Raw genomic sequence first — 18809 nt, forward strand, 5'->3', positions numbered from 1 at the left:
ACACGAAAAACCGCACTTTGACCGCGCTTTCAAATTTTCGCGAATTTCTGAAAAATAAAAATTCGCTGGAACCTTATAATATGATTTTTAGAATTAGGTCACCTAAGGGTATCTTTGGGCAAAATATGAGCGATTTGCCAAATGGGTCGTTGACCGGCGTTTCTCGATCCTAACAGTCAGCCATTCTTAAGTAAGAAAGTAATTAAAATAATTATTTTAAGAAAGGCTCTTAATTAATGTTCTAACCGTAAAACATCAAATTATCCTAGAAAGAAAGAAATAATTATGTTGTATATTTTGTTTATGTTTTAGACAGACACAGAGCTGTATTATAAGTTCTCGCCAGTGCTGATGCAGCATGTTCCACGGCAAACAGTGAGTGCATGGATTGAACAGAAGAAGAAATTGGACCCACGGCGGCTGATTCCTGCTCTTGTTCACTATCATCAGCAAGGAAAATCAACACAGGCAAGGCTGACTGATCAGAACATAACAGAAGCAGAACATAACTTGTTTAATTAATAAATAGATTGAAAGACAAGCTGGTTAACTAGTGTTTTCATTCCTAATTGATTAGTTTGTAAATGTAAGGCAAAGGTCTGTGCTGGAGCTTCCTGTAGCATGAAGTTACTAGGAGTATTATTTTTTACTCGCTCCTTGATGAGATGCTTGTCCATCACAGAGTTACTGCCTGTATTTAATTCACCAGTACCAATTTGTATGTGGGAGGTGCAGTGGCCTCATGGTTGGTGTGCTCGTCTCTAGATTGAGCGGTCCAAGTTCGAGCCCTGACCAGGGACAGTACATAATGTGTTCTTGGGCAAGACACTTTACTCTCACAGTGTCTCTCTCCACCCAGGTGTATAAATGGGTACCAGCGAACTCAATGCTGGGGGAAACCCTGCGATGGACTAGCATCCCATCCAGGGGGGGAGCGGGGAGGGGGGGGAGAAGGAATACTGCTAGTCGCTTCATGCATAAGAAACTGGGATAAGCTCAGGCCTGATTTGCCCCTTGATTCATATGCATACTACCCATTCATACCTCTGTTATGAACTAACATCTAAATCAGAGGAAGGAGGAGAAACACCCCTAGTCAATTCATTGTACAGACACCAAAGATATAAATGCGCCATCCTGATGGGCTATTATTCTGCAATGCAGAACTTTCTTTCTATGTTAAATATTCATGCAGCTGTAATGCTTACAAGTTCATTCCGTATGTTTTTAATCATAGACTGAGGAAGCCATCCGCTACCTGGAGATCTGTATAGAGAGGTTAGGAAACAGAGACCAAGCTATTCATAATTATCTACTGTCCTTGTATATTGAGCAAGATGATGATCTGTCATTACTACGATACCTGCAAATGCAGGGACAGGTAAGTTATGATATTTCATGGCCAACGATAACATTTATTGCCATCCCAAAATATCTTGCAACCACATTCATATGCACAACAATATTTAATTTTTGCATGTAGTTTCTCCAATTAATTCTTAAGTTAATTTGGATGTAGGGCTCTAATAAAAGCTTGAATTCCAACTTGCCCTTCAGGCAAGCAGCTCTCAGATTTTGCTTGCCCTGGGCAAGTCTTACAGTTTACATTTTTATTTAGTTGGTCGACGGCTTGTCTGGCCCCTTACCCATTAATTTTGGTGAATGATAATGAAAAATTGCTTGTCCAGCAGGAAAATCTATTTGTCCTGGACGAGCGGAAGCCACTTTTTTTAGACCTAGGATATTGTTCAAATTAACACATAATTTGGACAGTTTGGTATTGTGTTTTCTTGGTATGTCTAGTCTAGCTGTCCAGTGAACTTAACTTTTTCATTTCTTTACTTTACTGGCATTGGCATCTCCACCAGTCTAATGCAGTACCTGTGTTATGTTGGTAGGACCCTGAAGAAGTGTGTTATGACATGAAGTATGCTCTCAGACTTTGCTCTGAGCACAACAAGCAGCAGGCCTGTGTGCACATTTACAGTACAATGGGACTCTTTGAGGAAGCTGTTGACTTGTCTTTAAAGGTGTAATGAAGTAAAGTCCTCTTACCATATATCTGGCTGAGTCAGCCAATCTGTAGGTCTAGATTATAATTTCCAGTTTTTTGCCACATAATTTATAATTTGTGCCTTTGAAAATTTGACTTGAAAAGGAGTGGTTTGTTATGCTAAAACTTAAAAATGCTGATTCAGCTTCTTGTTTTGGTATTCTTTACATTGGGAACTATTACTCTTGAAAAGAGGTTTGCAATTAGTTGTCCGTATTTAACTACAGTGTGACGTACATGTAATGGGGCTTTGTAAAATTTGATGCTCATAATTATTCTTTCAAGGTTGATGTTGATCTTGCTAAAATTCAAGCTCAAAAGCCTCCAGAAGATGATGAAGTTTTGAGAAAGAAGCTGTGGTTAAGAATTGCACGACATGTGGTGGAGGAAGAACGAGATGTTAAAAAGTAAGGTGGCTTTCACAACATGAAGTTATCCTGATTTTAATACATGTTGCTTTTTGGCTTGAAAAAACAGTGTACTGAAACAGTAATTACTGCACTGTAGAAGTTACTTGTTTTCTATGAAACACATTCTAAACACTAATCTGAGTCTTGTTGACTACGATGCATTTGCTAATATAAAACTCAGGCCTGGGGCCTGTTTCTCGAAAGCCCTGGAAACTTTTCAGGCTCACAAAGCCATTTTTAGTTAATCTGTGTCTAAAAACAGAGAGGTGTATATGCCTGAAACTTCTTGTATGAAGGGAACTTCTGGTCATATTAAGAATACATGTATGTGAATAAAACAACCCAGCAATCTAAAGGTTTGAGATTTTGCTATGGCTTTCTGGGTGCAAAACTGTTGCGGGACCTTCGAGAAACGTGCTCCTGCAGTCTAATTAACACAGACACATGGCACAAGATGATTTTGGTACACAGTAGTTACACCTAGCCATACCTTTGTTTTACCTGGTTATGTATTTTTTCTTCAGGGCAATGGAGTTTTTGAACCAATGTGAACTTCTCAAGATTGAGGATATCCTTCCTTTTTTCCAGGATTTTGTCACAATTGATCATTTCAAGGTCAGAATTTCAGCAACATATATATATTGTCTCGGGAGTCTGATATCCATAATTTTGAAATTTTACTGGCCATGAACTGGACATAAACTTTCACTACTCAGTGATCAAACAGACATTTGCATTGACAAATATCAGATATCTGATATCAAATCTAAAGGATTTTAACTCCTTTAAAGTCCTTGAATATACAGATAGTATCGCTGTGTTATGTACATTATCAAGACTGTTTCACCTTTCTGTTCATCTTTGGTAACACTGTTGGCCAAGTGGATGAAAAAACCCATGGTTATTGCCTAGCTAAATGAATAATTTTGCTACTAGAGAAGATGAAGGGTGTGAGAGTCATCCCCCATATAGGCCTTAAATTCCCAAGGCATGACAAGCTATTTTTAGGCAAAGTCAGAGAAACTGGTTCTTCCAAAGATAATGTTAACCCACACGCTACATGGATGTTTTCCTGGTGGATAAAAATTAGTATAGAGCTGTTTGGGCTGTCCATGTGAGTCAAATTAGTCACCATCACAAGATGGGATCATTATTATCCTTTATCACCCCCGGGAGAGCAGAGGCATCCACCAGCATCACAAGATGGAATGGGATTTCAGAAATTGGTAGTGATCTGAAACAACTTGAGAGGGATCACCATGGGAATAAGGCCTATAGCTAGGGGGGCAAACCTCCTTTTTTTTTCCCTTTTGGGTCAAGTAAACTTTCCTCTTTTTTTTTCTTGTAGGATGCCATTTGTTCTTCACTTCATGAATACAATCAACATATTGAAGAACTGAAAAGTGAAATGCAGGTGGGTTAAACCATTAGTTGCCAGCAATGAAAAATCTGAAAATCTGAAAAAATCTGCTTACAGATGTTGGTTAGTTTCATTGTTTTGTCTCTAGTACATGCCTTCTTTATGATATTAACAGTACAGTCATGTAATTTGTGAATTATTTTATTTAGGAAGCCACAGAAAGTGCCAAAACAATAAGATCAGACATCCATGAAATGAGGAATAAGTAAGTCAAATAACAAAAATAATTACTTTTAATTGATTCTAAAAATAAAATGGTACTTATATTAGGTACCCAAAGCATCAATCTCTAACAAAGATAGCGTTTTTTCTTTACACAAACCTGTTTCATGGGCATTGTACATGCTACATGGGCATGGGCCCTTTAGAAATTTTTAGTCTTTTTTAGAGTGTCAGTGTCATGATTTGTGCACTTGTCTAGTTCTGTCTTTTTTGCTCAAGACTGAGTATGTTTTATGGAGTTGTTTTGAGAATAAAGGTCAAGCTTGCTATGGCTAGCTTGGCATGGCTCCTAGTGTTGTGTGAGAATTCTTAACAGTAATAGAGGATCTGGTCAATGGCAAAGGCCATTCTTGTTTAATAGTTAATTTTAGGAAATTTGCAGTGGCCCAGTAAAGGAATAATAGCTCATCAAGATTTTTAGATTTTTATTCCTGTTGTTTCCCTAGAGTTATAGTTGCAGTAGCATTAGCTAAAATAAAAATTAATATCTTTTTCCTAAAACGTTGCAGATACAGTATAGTTCCAGCACAAGAAAAGTGCGCAATCTGTTCATATCCTCTGCTTACACGAGGCTTCTATGTGTTTCCCTGTCATCACGCCTTCCATTCAGATTGTTTGAAGAATGAGGTGAGTAACTATGTAGTCCTAGTGTATCGTTAGTCCAAATTGCTGCAAGATGTAAGAGTTACATTGAGATCTTGCAGTTTAACCCCCATTAATGGAGACCTGTTGTAAGCAGACTCTTCGTCACTACATTTTTAACCTCTTGTAAGTGGACACGATCAGCTCTCTAGGGTGTTCTGGGTAAATTTGGCCCAACACAGACTGTACATGTATCTTATTGCATTACTGTAACAAAGACATTGACCTATTATTGTCGTTGCAGATACTACCAAATCTTAAAGAAAAACAGAGGTATGTACTATCTTCTTGCACTGAAGTTGATCGTTTCAAAAGGGAAAAACTTGTGAAATTTGTCTCTCTCTTTCAAGGCATAACACTTTAAATTTGTATTGTTTGCCTTTTAGAGCTAAAGTTCAAGAACTTTATAGCCAGCTATACACTCCATCAAGAACTGACTCATCCACTGTCACACCAGCTTCCCGAGAGTCTGTTAAGGTACTTAATAAATAAATATACTTAAATAATTATCTCTTTGAAATTCTTTTGATTGCTGTTTTCCAGACCATCAAATGCATTCACTGTCATGAAAAGTCCTGTTACACTTGGGGTACAAAAAGATCTATGATGTACTAGCCCCCCTAAATTTATCTCTTACATTACTTCAATCAATAATTTGCATTTCCTAAAACATTTTCCAAAGAAACTGCACAGCCACTTGCCCATCGAGCAATAGTGAGTAAAGACAGAATCCACTACTGGAAAATGCACTAGCCCTGCACTATCAGACAGGTCTTTCTTTGCACATTATACACTAGGAATTATTCTTGCAAGAAGTGAGGCTAGCCTAGTGAAACTGTTTTATTGAATGTTCACTCTAAGGCACAAGGTCTTATGTGGATATTTTATACATTCGATAACATTATTTCTTTTTGGCACAATAATTATTATTAGTAATAAATTGTTTGGTGGCATTTTAGAATGAGCTGGATGACCTAATTGCATCTGAATGTCTCTATTGTGGTGAAATTATGATTAGGTAAGAACTATTAATATTATTTACCATATAGTGTATATAATTATGATTTATTTATTTTACTGACTTGTACTGCCAGAAGGAATGTTGTCTTGAAGAAATCAAAGGTTGGATAATAGTCATTGTTATAATAAAAGCACATCCCTGACCTGAATATCTGGAGGAACTTACAATACCTTTTCTTGTCTTGAGGATGCAAATCCTTATTTGAATGATGTGATAAATTAGAACATGGGCAGTCCCACTTTTCCCATTCTTGTTCTGTGAGCAAATGCCTGATGTTCCAGGCAAAATTAAAAACTGGGACCAGAAAATCCTGGCTCTAGTTTGATTCTGTTTAATGGGAATAACGCAAGCGCATGGGGAACATGAACCCTCCCACTCCCATTTCACTTTCTCTTCCCCTAGGAAACCTCTGCAGAGGCAAGAGGGGTTACCACTGTGACTAAAGCTAGCCTGTAGAACAGGCATAATTTTTTGGTGTGTTTTAGGTGAACGGAGGCAAAAGCGAGGCAACCCTTTTTTTGCCTAAAATACACAAAAAATCATGCCTGTTCAGCGGGCTAGACTAAAGCTGGCTCACAGTTCGATTTCCATCTGAAGTTGTGATTCTTGGTGCTAAATTGGCTAGCAACAAGACAACCAGATCATTATTCTCTTTAGCCTTGGTTGAGTGTGATGCAGAAGATCATGCAACCATTTCTCCTACTTTTGTTCAAGTCACACACAGAAAAAAGCCCCTCGTAGTTAGTGACAAGTCAACTACCAGACAAGAGACTTATCTGGATCCAAACATTTTTCTGTTTCAGAACTGTTGATCAACCATTTATCTTGCCAGATGAATATGAGAGTGTACTGGAAAGCTGGCAGTAATTTTAGTTAAGAGAACGTTTATTTATAATGAATGATTGTTAATAATATTATTAAAAACAAAAATTAGTATCAAGTCAGCCCAGTCTCCTCTGCTTCTTTTTGTTTGGTTGCCATGGAAACAAGGCATGCAATGTAATTGATGCAAAATTAATGGTGCACTTGTTGCTGAGGAATGTAAAACTAATTTTAAGAAACCATTATATCTTTGTACTAGTTAAGAGTACTAACTGAAGAGGGAATGCTGTCACTTTTCATAGACTATATTTATGTGCTGAGAAAACTGAATGATGCAGTTGATTCTTTTAAACTGACACATTATGAGACTAAAGGTTAGAGGCTGATTACATCAGGTTCAGTCGTAGTGGGCTCATCACCAAGTTGTTTGTAGTAAGAGATATATAAACTTTACCCAGAACTTAAGAATTCTAACTCATTATTTGTATACAGTTTCAACTTAATTGTATATTAATAGGGTATAAAAATGTACAGAAAGAAAACCCCAAAGCTGCAGCAATAATAAAGCGTGAAACTTGTCTCTAATTTAACGTGAACAATCTGTATTGTCATAAATCAACATGACAGGTGACTTCAAATACACTAGAAATATTTTCCTTGTTGTTGTGGTTGGTCTATGGTGAGGAGATTTGACTGCAGATGTGGCAAAATAATTATACTGGGGATGGATCTAGGGGAGTAAACAGTCGGGTAGGTGGTAAAGTCTGCATATGAGCCAGATGGCCCATCAGGCTAGAACTTATCCCGGTTTCTGTGGCATGAAGCAACTAGGAGTATTTCTACTTCCCCCTGGATGGGATTTAGTCCATCGCAGGGTTGCCCCCAGCATTAAATTCGCCAGTACCCATTTGCACACCTGGGTGGAGAGAAGCACTGTGAGAGTGAAGTGTCATGCCCAAGAACACAATACAATGTCCCTGGCCAGGGCTCAAACCCGGACTGCTTGATCAGAAGACGAGCACGCTAACCGTAAGGCCACTGTGCCCTCACCCAATCTAGTGGGAGTAGGGAACGTTCCTCCCAGTGTCTTGAATATGTGGTTCATGTTTGTTGTTGGTTGTTGCCTTACTTTGAGGGTTTTCCTCTGGGTACTCTGGTTTTCCTCCCTCCTAAAAAACCAACTTTTCAAAATCCTCATTCAACCAGGCCAGAGGACCTGCAAATGCATGAGCACCAGCTGTGGCTGAAGTGGCTAACAAGAAGAAGCGATGACTAAAAAGACATAAAAATCTTTGATAAGATGTAACAATTACATTTAAAAGACAAAACAGTAGGAAAAGACGTTTCTGATCATGATGGTATGTGACTGATAACAAAATTGGGGAGATTGGTCTCCTTTAGAGGTTACGTTTTCATTAAATTTTCCAAAGAGCATTTCTGCCACTGTCATTATGGGAGTCCCCCCTGGTGAAAATACCATCTACCAAAACAATAAGCTGTCTTTCTAAAGCAAAGTTCCTGTATAAGCACAAGCAAAATAAATATCAGAAGGTGTTTGTGATTAGAAAGTGCTGTCTTTGGTTAAGCACAGCTGACTGCTCTAACACTGGAATTGAGAAGTACTCAGTCTCTGCTGAACATTCTGAGAAACTTTCTCATTATTACAAGGAAGGTCAAATTTGGGACAAAAATTTCAAACTTCTATTAAATAATATTCATTTGATGATTTTCCCCCATTTTTTCATAAAATGTAGGAAAATGGTAGAGAATATTTGAGATCTTTCAAAAGAAAAACACCGTTTTCCAAACATTCTGGATTGCTAAAACCATCAAAGCTGTAGCAGTGATAGCCTGATTCTAAGACGGGTGAGGTTGCTCGCAGCCACACACTCTCTCTCCCTTGAGAGAGTACGAGGCCGTGAGCAACCTGGACCATCTGAGAATCAGGCTACAGCAGTGGCCACCATCACAGTTATTAGTTTCTATTATCGAAACTTACTAGTTACTTAGTGTACACCTTGAAGATGATGCATGACACGGCATGTGAATGGTGTGTGCAGTAACGACATGCACAAACAATTAGATTGAACAAACATACTTTAAAAATCCTGGTACACATCAACCCCTGTTAAATGGCCACCCTCAGAGAAATGGATAGCTCGTTCACACGAAAATTTTCCAGTCAATATATATTTTTTTAATTTTTACTGCAGTCAGATTGTTACTTGTGTCACAAATGCAAAAAAAAATTGGGGGTCACCAACTTCATTTCAGAGATAAAGTGTGTGGAAAACTACCCTGATTTTAAAAAAATTGGTGCACGTAATTCAGCATGGTCTACAGGGGTTTATAGTTAACAATATCGACTTGGGGTGAGTCAATGGAGACAAACGATCTTAGTCATATTTTGTAGAAGCGGGTCTGTTGCATAAATAATTCCAAATGTTACCAACGTTTTTAAAAAACTCAACCCTTCAATAGGCATTTGAAACCATTGTACAGATAAACGTAGAATTAAAAAGAATGGGATTCAATGGTGGATTTTGCGAAAAAATTCAAACCTCTAGTCGATAGATTTTCTTCATATTTTTTTCACTAAATGTAGCAAATCGGTAGAGAAAATGATCCATCAAAAGAAACATAGGGGTCACTGAACGTGCACAATTGTTAAATCCAGGCAAAACTATAGCAATGGCCATCTGCTCTATTCATGTTCATTTTATTACTTAGCATGCGGTTTCATGCATTATGTGGTGTATGAATTTGCGTGCGCAGTAAGGATGCACAGAAACAATTAGCACAAACATCCTTAAAGGGAGCTGGCTGCTTAATAGAGGTCTTAACAATAGAAGAGCCTTCATCGTGACTTTGATTACTCGCCACCTGATAGGAGTGGCCATTTAAAAGGTGGCCACTTAATAGGGGTTCAACTGTATTCTCAAAACTTTTGAACGTTCCTCAAGCAAATCTGATGGGAAAGCCACGAAGAAAATGTAGCAAAATGTAATTTGAGCAATGCTTTTGCATACATGACACCCTGTAACTGTTGCATTTTATGCAATAATATTATTATTAATTTATATTTAATTTACTGTCAGCTATAAAGTTGCTGTATTGTTACCATTTATTGCAGATCTTTAGTTACTTAACATGTTACTAATCTAATCCAATGCCTACTAATCTTTGCAGATAACAGTTTCCTCTACTGTTAAATATTTGTTCAGTAAATATTCTCCTGATTTAGTCCATCACAGTGCCTGGTTGTTGCTGCTCAATGGTTTTGTTGCCATGGAAAAATCTGCTCTGCCAGAATTAAATTGCTCCACTGACCTACAAGGTACTTATTATTGACAATCTCAAAGCCACTGCTGATGAATTAAACAATAACAATCAATGGAGACCAACATTTCTGGAGGGTGTTACAGCCCCTCTTCCATATTATTGATAACTTGTACATTTTCATCATTTCTTGACAAAACAGAAAGTCTTACAGCAGCTATTCCTGCCACAGCTAACAGTATGGAACAAAGTGCAAATATTGCAGATATGCCATGACCACTGTGTGTATCATGAAGTACCATCAAAACAACTGCTGCAATAGCATTCAGGGGAACCCTGAACCAGTTGATAATGCCTGCATGGTGCGCTTCAGGAAGAATTGTTTGCCGCAGCCAACCCATTGCTGGGAAGTAAACACCACAGGCAAGCTCCAAAACGATGAACATAAGAAATGATATCCGTGGATGTCCTGCGCTTGCAAATACTGCACCAATGTTGGCTACTGATGCAACAACAATAGTTAGAATAACCACACTGGATGGGTTTATTCCACGCTTGGCTGTAAAGTTGAACAGAAAGCTGCCCAGTGTCACACATAACATGAAACAAGAGAAGACAATTCCCAGTGGAGGGTAAAGGTGTGCTCTGTCCAACACCGGTGTCCACAAGAAGACAAATATATACATGGCACTCTCAAAGAGTGACGTAACAATGCCAATCAACATGACTTTGTTGTTAGTTACAATGTGCCGTAAACTCTCCATACATGGCTGGATAACTTTGAGATTTTTTCCACCATAGTTTTCATCCCAAGTAAACTGAATCAAAATCCCAGCAGCAATAAGGAATGGTATTGCAAGTACAAATGGTGCTACAGGTCCAAATTGCATCCATTCAGCAATGGTATTAGCCAAAATTCCAGCCACTACAGAAATCACACTGTTGTAAAGTGTTGCTTTGGCAAACGTTGCTGATACCCACTCATTTGGGAAATTGTGGGTCTGCGTGTGTTCATACAAGTACCATGCATCAAAAGCCGTGAACAACAGAGATGTCGAGATTCCACCAAGTACTCTGCCAAAGATGAGGATGCCATAGTTTCTTGACAGTTTTGTTACACAGCACAGAGAATAAAGTAATGTGAAGACAACACAGGCCTTTTTACGTCCAAATACACTCGCAAAGTATGCACTTGAAGTTCCAAACACGACGCTTGATGCAAAGCCGCACACATATATTATGGCAATTTGTGTGTCAATGAAACCGTAGTGACTGTATAATTTATAAAGGTAGGGACCCTGAAGCCACTCGGCCATCAGTGCTGGGAAATAAACCTTAAAGTAACTATTCTGGAATGAAACAAAGTTAGGGTTGGCTATCATCACTTCCTCTCTTTGTCCTGTTTTGCACATGAAGTGGAAAATACCACAGAGACTTGAGAGAACACCAAATGAGATGTAAGCAATCACAAGCATGTTTCTGTGGAGGACATGCAACCTTGCTCACTATAAGAATTCCTGTAGAATGAAGAAATTTAAACAGTGATTGCATCAGTTGGCATTCCAGTGTTTTTTCTCATGCATTGGTAGATTATGGGCAGCAGACATACAGGCAGACAGATGCAATAAAATTTGCATTAGTTAGTCAAGTTTTGAGCAGAGTGGAATATTTAGGCATAACGTCATTTTCCCTCAGAACTGAATTTCTCCGACATTTGTGAGGTAGAAAGGGGAGGGTACAAAACCTTCAAACAGAAGACAATCTCTACATATAGCCAAGTCTTATTTAGTTATTATAAAATAGGCCTTTCAACCCTGGACGAATTATATTCAACGTTGTGCAATAGCCATATTTATCATAATCAGAAAATATGGAAAAAAATTGATTTATTTTAAAACACTTCACACCATAAACTATTTTGCAGTGCAACATAGACCTAATTATTAAGGTTATGTAAGCTTACTTATACGCTTATTGTTACACAGTGTACAATACTGGTAAGCTTAAGTATATATTTGAGACTTAAGGTTATAATTTACCTTATATATATCCCCCTTTTTTTATTTTTTTAAAAACCACCAAAGGAAATTCATTGGTAAAGTAAGTAGCTGTGGCAATAAAAAATAACGATTGGAAATAAATTGTATTTCGATATTAAGTCGATCAAATGTTCTTTCACTGAAACGCACGAGAAGCTGCCACGTACGTACGAAAGCTTTCATGCTAGTTATTCATGTTGCACAAAATATAACCTAGCTTACTACAGCTTAATTTACTTACAACAAACGCTGAAACGAGCAATTGTAAGCGTCACCTCTTTTGACCTTGCGAATCTTGTTGAAAAGTACTGTAGTATCTGTACGAAAATCACAAAAATCTTTCGCCAGTGAATCTATTGCGCCACGTTGGAAAACAGCAATCTGTTGATAACTCAAATTTGAAAGTAGCAGGATTATCTGCGCCTGCAATAGACCAGTTGTAAAAATCACTTCCGAAGATCAGTCGAAGGACTACGGAAATATGTTCGCTTGATCTTCGTCAACTTGACTTCCGGTTCAAACTCGAAGTCCACCATGAGAACGAGGTAGACTTCCGGTGGAGGCCAAGTAAACAAAACCATATGCCTCGTGACGAAACAGAACAAAACCGCTCGAGACGACGACTTCGTGGCGCGCAATTTTATTTTCCTAATGTCAACATCGTGATATCGAGATGGCAGTATTTTTAGACGAAATTCTACTTCACATATTTGGGTATTTCGATGCACCTACACTGACAAAAGCCTCCTCAGTTTGTAGACAGTGGAGGAACATCGCCAAAACTCCGTCGCTTTGGCGGAGGCTGGTGCTATTGCGATGGCCATCACAGAAGTTCTTGTACGAAAAAGTATCTTTATCATGTGTCAACTGGATGACTACGTATCAAGATTTGTCGCTCCGGGGTAACTTTACCCCCGATTACATGAAATATTTTATCTCTTGTTGTGTAAGCGGCGATGAGTTGACCGAGGTAGAATTGCGTGAAAGTATGTTCTTGCACATGGCGGGAACGATGATGAAGTGGGCAATGCCGGATGTTTTTGATCAAGAAGACGAGTTCAACACGTCGAGTTTCAATAAGAACTTTGAATTATTCTTCGACACACATGACCTAAAGTGGACTTTCATCGACAAGCGAAGAGGATACAGCGAAGATTGGTTCAGTTCTAAAACGAAAATGACCAAGCCAGCGCGCTACATTCGGCCATATCAGGTTATTCCAAGCTGTGTGGTGATGTTTCGATGGCTCTGTCTCTTTCGGGCCTACGTGACAGACGAGACCGGTTTGACATTTTATCGCATATGGCGGTACCGCCTGAAGCACAGGGATACAGGAATTAATTTTGAAGTCTTCGACTGGAAGGCAGCCATGTCCTGTTCTTTGTCTAACGGAAGCCCAATATCAGCGTCTTTCCGAGAAGATGCCTTGGAGCTGCTTAACTTACTCACCCACCCACACTTTCTCATGCACCCTATGGGGGTGAGTGCATTTAAGGAGTTGTACCTGTCCCCCCCTAAACGCCTTAGCAGTCGGTGCAACTCAGCCACGTCATCGCTTTCTAGCTGCGGCTTAACAAGTCCAAGATCGCCACTACGAAGTATTGGTAATTTTTCTTTTGAAAGAAAAGACACTAGGTCAGGACGCAGGATTGCCAGTAGCACAACGGACAGTGATGACGAATCAGAAGGAGGCTACGACACCGGCTATGTCAGCAACTGTGAATACTTTATCAGCAGCAACCACTGGGACATTGAGGAGCAGAACAAAATCCAGGCTGAAGTGGCAGGAATGTGGACAGTCATTAACAACAATGATGTCCCTCACCTGTTTGTAAACTATGATGTAAATAACAGTTCGTGGATATTTCATGACTGCATACCCACCTTCACTGGGTTGTGGGTCCAGGGGGGTGCGGCATTTGATGGAAACTTCGACTCACTGAGGGGCCATGGATTTGGTATAGAACCGATTCCAAGCTGTCTTGCTCTGTACCGCTTGGTTTGCCTTATGAACATAAATGCCCGAGTCTACGTCAGCATGGAGGATGCCTCAATTTGGGCATTACATTTGATTCACAACACAACACGGGCAGTGCTTCATCTCAAGGATATGAATGGTAACAACATTTCTTTAATTATACTCATTTATGAAAAATGCACAATATATTTTGCACAATAATACATCTTGTTTTTCCTCCGGAAGGAGAAGAAATGGAGGGTTAAAGCATTTATGCACAATGCCAGAAGTGGTTTTTGCTAAAGTAGATAATTTACAGGAAATTTGTTTTGTAGGTGTTATTATGATTCATTTAAATATCTTGCTTCTAAATTGGTCATGCAGATCAACAATGTTATTAATCCCTTGTTGCAATGTTCCAAAATACAAGTTTGTCAAATTTTATGTCAGTTCAATCTCTGTGGTGTGACTCAGTATCAAGGACATCGTCAATGTCATATGACACATTAACTTTTAATCATTAATTTTGTTAATTACCTCTTGTGCCTTTCATCAGTTAACTTAAAATTTTATTTCTTTTTGGCTTCTGTTAATTATTTTGTCATCATTTCCCTCCTTTTTGTAACTACCTGTTTCTTAAAACTAACATGGGTTCTTTATTTTCTCATGCTTTTCATTGCATGTGAATGATTGCATGTTTTGAAACATGTCTGTGATCTTTTGATCCCTATTGAAGTGATTGAACACAATTTGCATAATGCCACAATCCTTTGGGAATTATCAATTAAGAATATTTGCCCAAGCATAACTTAGCTCATGGAAGGTCACAAGCTGTTATGGGCTTTTGTGTTGACTAGTTTGCAACCAAACCTTTAAACCCCAAACTCTCCATGGGAAAAATTAGTTGTTTTTGCAAACAAAATCAACTAAAGATTTGATGCATCTGAAACCTGGTAATTAGCATTTCCTTATTACCCTCTTGAACATGATATGCCATTGTTGATATATATGGGCCACTTTTAGAAGCCAGTGTGTCTTGCTCACCATTTCACCCTCATCTCAAAACAATTTGTACAGAGATTTAAAATCATTACATAGATCATCCATTAATCCTTTGATTGTTAGCAAGATAAAGTCCTTAAGGTGAAGCCAAGTCTAGACTTCAAAGATTCTTTGCTGAAGATAATGTAACCTATTCCATTAAATTCCCAGATTCTAGAACAAAATAAGGAGTAAAGGTTGTTAAGAGCTTTGGCCTTCAGGTAAAATGTGGTTGGCTTTGTGCTATCTGAAAATCTACACCTGGCACCAAAATAAAAGAATAAGATCATTTGGAACCACAAAAATGTAATGCAATATTAATTCATAAGCTGCAGGGTTTCGTATATCCTTTGTGACTTCCTGCCTCGTTGTTAACATGAAATAAAGCAGTTTTTGTCTTGTTCACAAAAGCTGTGTGTTTCCTTTTTGTATCAGTGAATGGTCCAACGTTAGGGGTGCAAAGTAGGTGCATGGTATTAATAGCTTCATTTCAAGGTTCATTTGTGATTTGAGGTCAATAATAAAATCAAATTTGTGCATGCATGTGTTAATTTTCAAAGCAGACTTTTCTGGAATGAGGAGTATTTATACTAAGCACAGATTGTGTTGTAGTAAATCTTAGCAAGTCCAAACACTTGCAGTTTAATACTATTTGTTTTAGGTTTCTGTCTTTTTGCCTTTGTTATTCTAATGTAACCTAAGTTTAGTTAATTAGTTAAGTGTTACGGTGCACCCTAAGAACTGAATTTCATGGTTTGCTTTTTAAAAGGGCTAAATACCTTAAGTGGCAAAACTAAAAGGAGCAAATATTGTTTAAAATAAACCTCTTATGTCCCTTTTTCAAGACACAGACGCTCAGTTGGAGCAAAAGGAAGATAGGTGCGAGCAATGGTTTAGCAAAACATTAAACAAAAGAAAATTTACGGTATTGCATGCCAAACTCTTTGGGTTTGATAGATGTCTGTTAGAAGTCATGAAGAAGTGATAACTCATCTGATGTTTGAGGTTACATAATCCCTGGCACTGTGACAAGAATCCTATTTTTCTCTTCCCTCTTTTTTTAGCACCTTGTTTTTAAAGATCTAGGTGTGAGAGGATGCACATAGTTAAACTGTTTCAAATTTTATCCAAGTGGCATTTAACCAATCACAGAACAGAATTTGTAAACATGGCTTAATAATCAAGCCAAGGGGATGGGGAGAAGCATGAACACTTCCTAAGCCCCCCAAAATGACAAACATCTGATATTTCAGTCACAGAATTCAGACAGTCAGAGATTGGTGCTTTACAGTAAAAGCCAGTGTGTAAGAACCTAGTGATTTAAGAACTTGCTGACAGAAATTTGCCGTTTTAAAACCCCAAAATATAAGAACCTGTTGAGCCAAGCAAGATCAAGCAGGTTCTATATACATGTATCTGTGGGTTAGAGTAGATTACAGTTAAATTGTTAAATTGTTATAGAGGTAATATACCACTACCTATTCATTATGTAATCATTTGTGTTAGGCTTATCATAATACAGTTGTGAATGAATACTGTACATTTAATGACCAAATCCAAGTTTATTTATTTTTCTGGTAATCAACAACTATATCTCCTTCATAGAAATTTGGAACCAAATTAAGAACCCACTTAGCCTAAATTGCCAATAAAAACCCCAAAATACAGGAAGCTATTTTGCCAGACTTGAAAAAATATAGGTTCTTACTCCTGGGTTTTAACTGTATGCGACAGCATTCACAACTGGTATTTATTAAACATGATTGGCAAGAAATCAGAGCCATATTTCAGTCCCAAGGTGCTTATGCACATACAGTACATGTATTCCTCCAAAAAGTCAAGTGGTCTAAAATGTCCAGATGGAAACTTCATCAAAACTCAGTTTACTTAACTACTTACATAAGCTTAGTTGCCACATGTGAAGATCAAAATACCTCAAAATCTGAACATGTTTGAATAAACCATAGCCATTCACACTTTCTAGAAGTACCCCCTCCCTCAAAGTCTGAATAATCAATCCTATTGGTCATGGCAGCTCTTAAACAAAAGATCATTTCTAATTCAGGGAATTTTTCTATGATATTTGTAACTATTTTGAACCAATTAATTGTGGCTAAGACCTTGTTTTTACATGCATCTAGACCCCTTGCATCTAAAAATTCACTGTTGATAATGTGGGGCTTTTCTATGTTCAGGTTGGTTTGACGCTTCAGTAAGCCTAACAGAAGACATGCAAAACCAACTCAGAGAAGCCTCTGACAGAAGTACAGAGTTAGAAACAGTGCAGTGGTGTGATATCTCTACCCCTGTGCCAGCTGCAGACAACATCAGTGAGTACATTGCGAGCGATGAAGACAGTGATGCAGATGACAAGGAAGTTGTTGATTTCTACTGTATGACGCCGACGCAGTCTGATGAAGAGTGCGACAGGGGCTCAACAAGCAGTGAAGTTGACTCTGATGACCTTGATGGCCAGTTTTGGTTTTCGTCCATGGCCCCACAGTTTATAGGTGAAGAGGAAGTCCATTTTCCATACAGTGACACTGAAGTTCCAGATGGTCAATTTTCACAGGGCCCAAACAGCTTTTGGCAATCACTAGATGTACCTATTTATCAAGCTTTGTCTGGACACTCTGATGTCGAAAACCAGGGCGGTGCATGGGGAATAAGCTTAACCACAGAAAACTGTGATGATTATGTGGGTGCAGGAGCTCTAGATGAAGTGAAAGCGTTTGGATGCCACTCCTCTGACAGCAGCAAGAACAATCAACTTGTCAGTGGCCATCAGTCAGACAGTGATGGAAGCGATGTGCACAGCAGCGACTCCACTCCAGTGAGCACCCTCAAGCAGTTCAAGCATGACGTGACAGTGTTGCTGAACTTACTGATGGATGAGAAGTTTGCTCATCCCTATGGAACCATAGCTGGTGCTGTAGCATAACCTAACCCTAATGACTATGTTGTTTCTCCTCGCAGTTATTCAGATAATTTACCTGTTGCTGACGAGCTTCTTAACATATCTGTGACTTGCCAGCTCAGCTTGGTATTTTAAGGAGATCATTACATTTAAAAGCCTTTGCTTTTTTGTAAATATACATGTAGGTAAATTAAAAAGTTAGTCCTGGGCTTGTAAAACAGGTGAACATCTCGTTGTACAGAGAATAGTTAACTTTTGTTCATGTAGTCACATTCGTATTATATTAATTAGCAAAACTGTTCAATTAGGGACTTAATTGTAACATTACAAAGTAAAGAGATTTTTCAAAGAATTGCTATATGTAGAAATTTGAATCGGTGTTTCCTCGCAAAAGAATTACTAACATAAAATTCGTACTTATATGCATAGACACTATTTCCTTTTCTCAGCTGATATCGTACGCGCCCAACAGAGATGCTCTGTAATATATTGTTAGAGATGCTCTGTAATATATTATAGTTATTATATAACCACATGTTTTAGAATGGCTTAAAATGATAATATTCAATTTATATTGGAGTAAATAGCTTCAAGCATAGTTTAAAATCCGTTAACTTGAGAAAATATATCTTTTACATAGAATTTGATTTCTTGTTGGATATGAAGAATGAATCCATACTCAGGAATGTCAATAGTTATATGTAGGTAATCACAGCAAATAAAAATAAATCACAACTCAAAGCATGTGCATTAATAAAGAGACGAACGCAGCTGAGCATGTTCCTTTCTTCCTTCTTTCCTTTGACCAATCAAACAAAGAAATAGTTGAGCAGACGCACTAACCTCCGATCAAGCGTTCCTTTTTTGGCGGAGAAAAGAGCGCCTGAATCGCAGATGACAGACGCACTCAATTAATAGCCACGAGAGCTTTTGGGGTGCTAATTAGAAAATTGTGATTGAGCTTATAACGGACATCCTCGGAAATT

The 18809-nt window shown here is 38.2% G+C and overlaps 3 protein-coding genes across 4 annotated transcripts in view; 2 read left to right on the top strand and 1 right to left on the bottom strand.

Annotated features, from left to right (window-relative positions):
• Positions 1-7330, top strand: part of LOC145500902 (vacuolar protein sorting-associated protein 18 homolog) — a 27558-nt gene extending 20228 nt beyond the window's left edge. For both annotated transcript variants that reach the window (XM_081480439.1, XM_081480440.1), the window contains exons 20-31: positions 313-468; positions 1238-1381; positions 1899-2030; positions 2339-2460; positions 2988-3078; positions 3812-3877; positions 4033-4088; positions 4615-4732; positions 4992-5020; positions 5134-5224; positions 5707-5765; positions 6572-7330. In XM_081480439.1, the coding sequence (XP_081336565.1) occupies positions 313-468; positions 1238-1381; positions 1899-2030; positions 2339-2460; positions 2988-3078; positions 3812-3877; positions 4033-4088; positions 4615-4732; positions 4992-5020; positions 5134-5224; positions 5707-5765; positions 6572-6635 (1128 nt within the window). In that variant the 3' untranslated portion in view covers positions 6636-7330. The remainder of the gene's footprint in view (positions 1-312; positions 469-1237; positions 1382-1898; positions 2031-2338; positions 2461-2987; positions 3079-3811; positions 3878-4032; positions 4089-4614; positions 4733-4991; positions 5021-5133; positions 5225-5706; positions 5766-6571) is intronic.
• Positions 7331-7340: 10 nt separating this feature from the next.
• Positions 7341-12262, bottom strand: LOC145500912 (solute carrier family 61 member 1-like). The gene is made up of 2 exons (XM_081480462.1): positions 12184-12262; positions 7341-11386 (listed from the first exon to the last, which is right to left on the bottom strand). Exon 2 carries the CDS (start codon positions 11342-11344, stop codon positions 10010-10012), a length of 1335 nt encoding a protein of 444 aa, XP_081336588.1. The 5' UTR covers positions 11345-11386; positions 12184-12262; the 3' UTR covers positions 7341-10009.
• Positions 12263-12570: 308 nt separating this feature from the next.
• LOC145500904 (uncharacterized) lies at positions 12571-18667 on the top strand. The gene is made up of 2 exons (XM_081480443.1): positions 12571-14025; positions 17102-18667. The coding sequence occupies exons 1-2, from the start codon at positions 12582-12584 to the stop codon at positions 17845-17847; spliced, it is 2190 nt and encodes a 729-aa protein (XP_081336569.1). The 5' UTR covers positions 12571-12581; the 3' UTR covers positions 17848-18667.
• Positions 18668-18809: the final 142 nt, after the last annotated feature.

The sequence above is a fragment of the Orbicella franksi genome, chromosome 10 (genome assembly GCF_964199315.1).
Source record: "Orbicella franksi chromosome 10, jaOrbFran1.1, whole genome shotgun sequence".
NCBI lineage: Eukaryota > Metazoa > Cnidaria > Anthozoa > Scleractinia > Merulinidae > Orbicella > Orbicella franksi.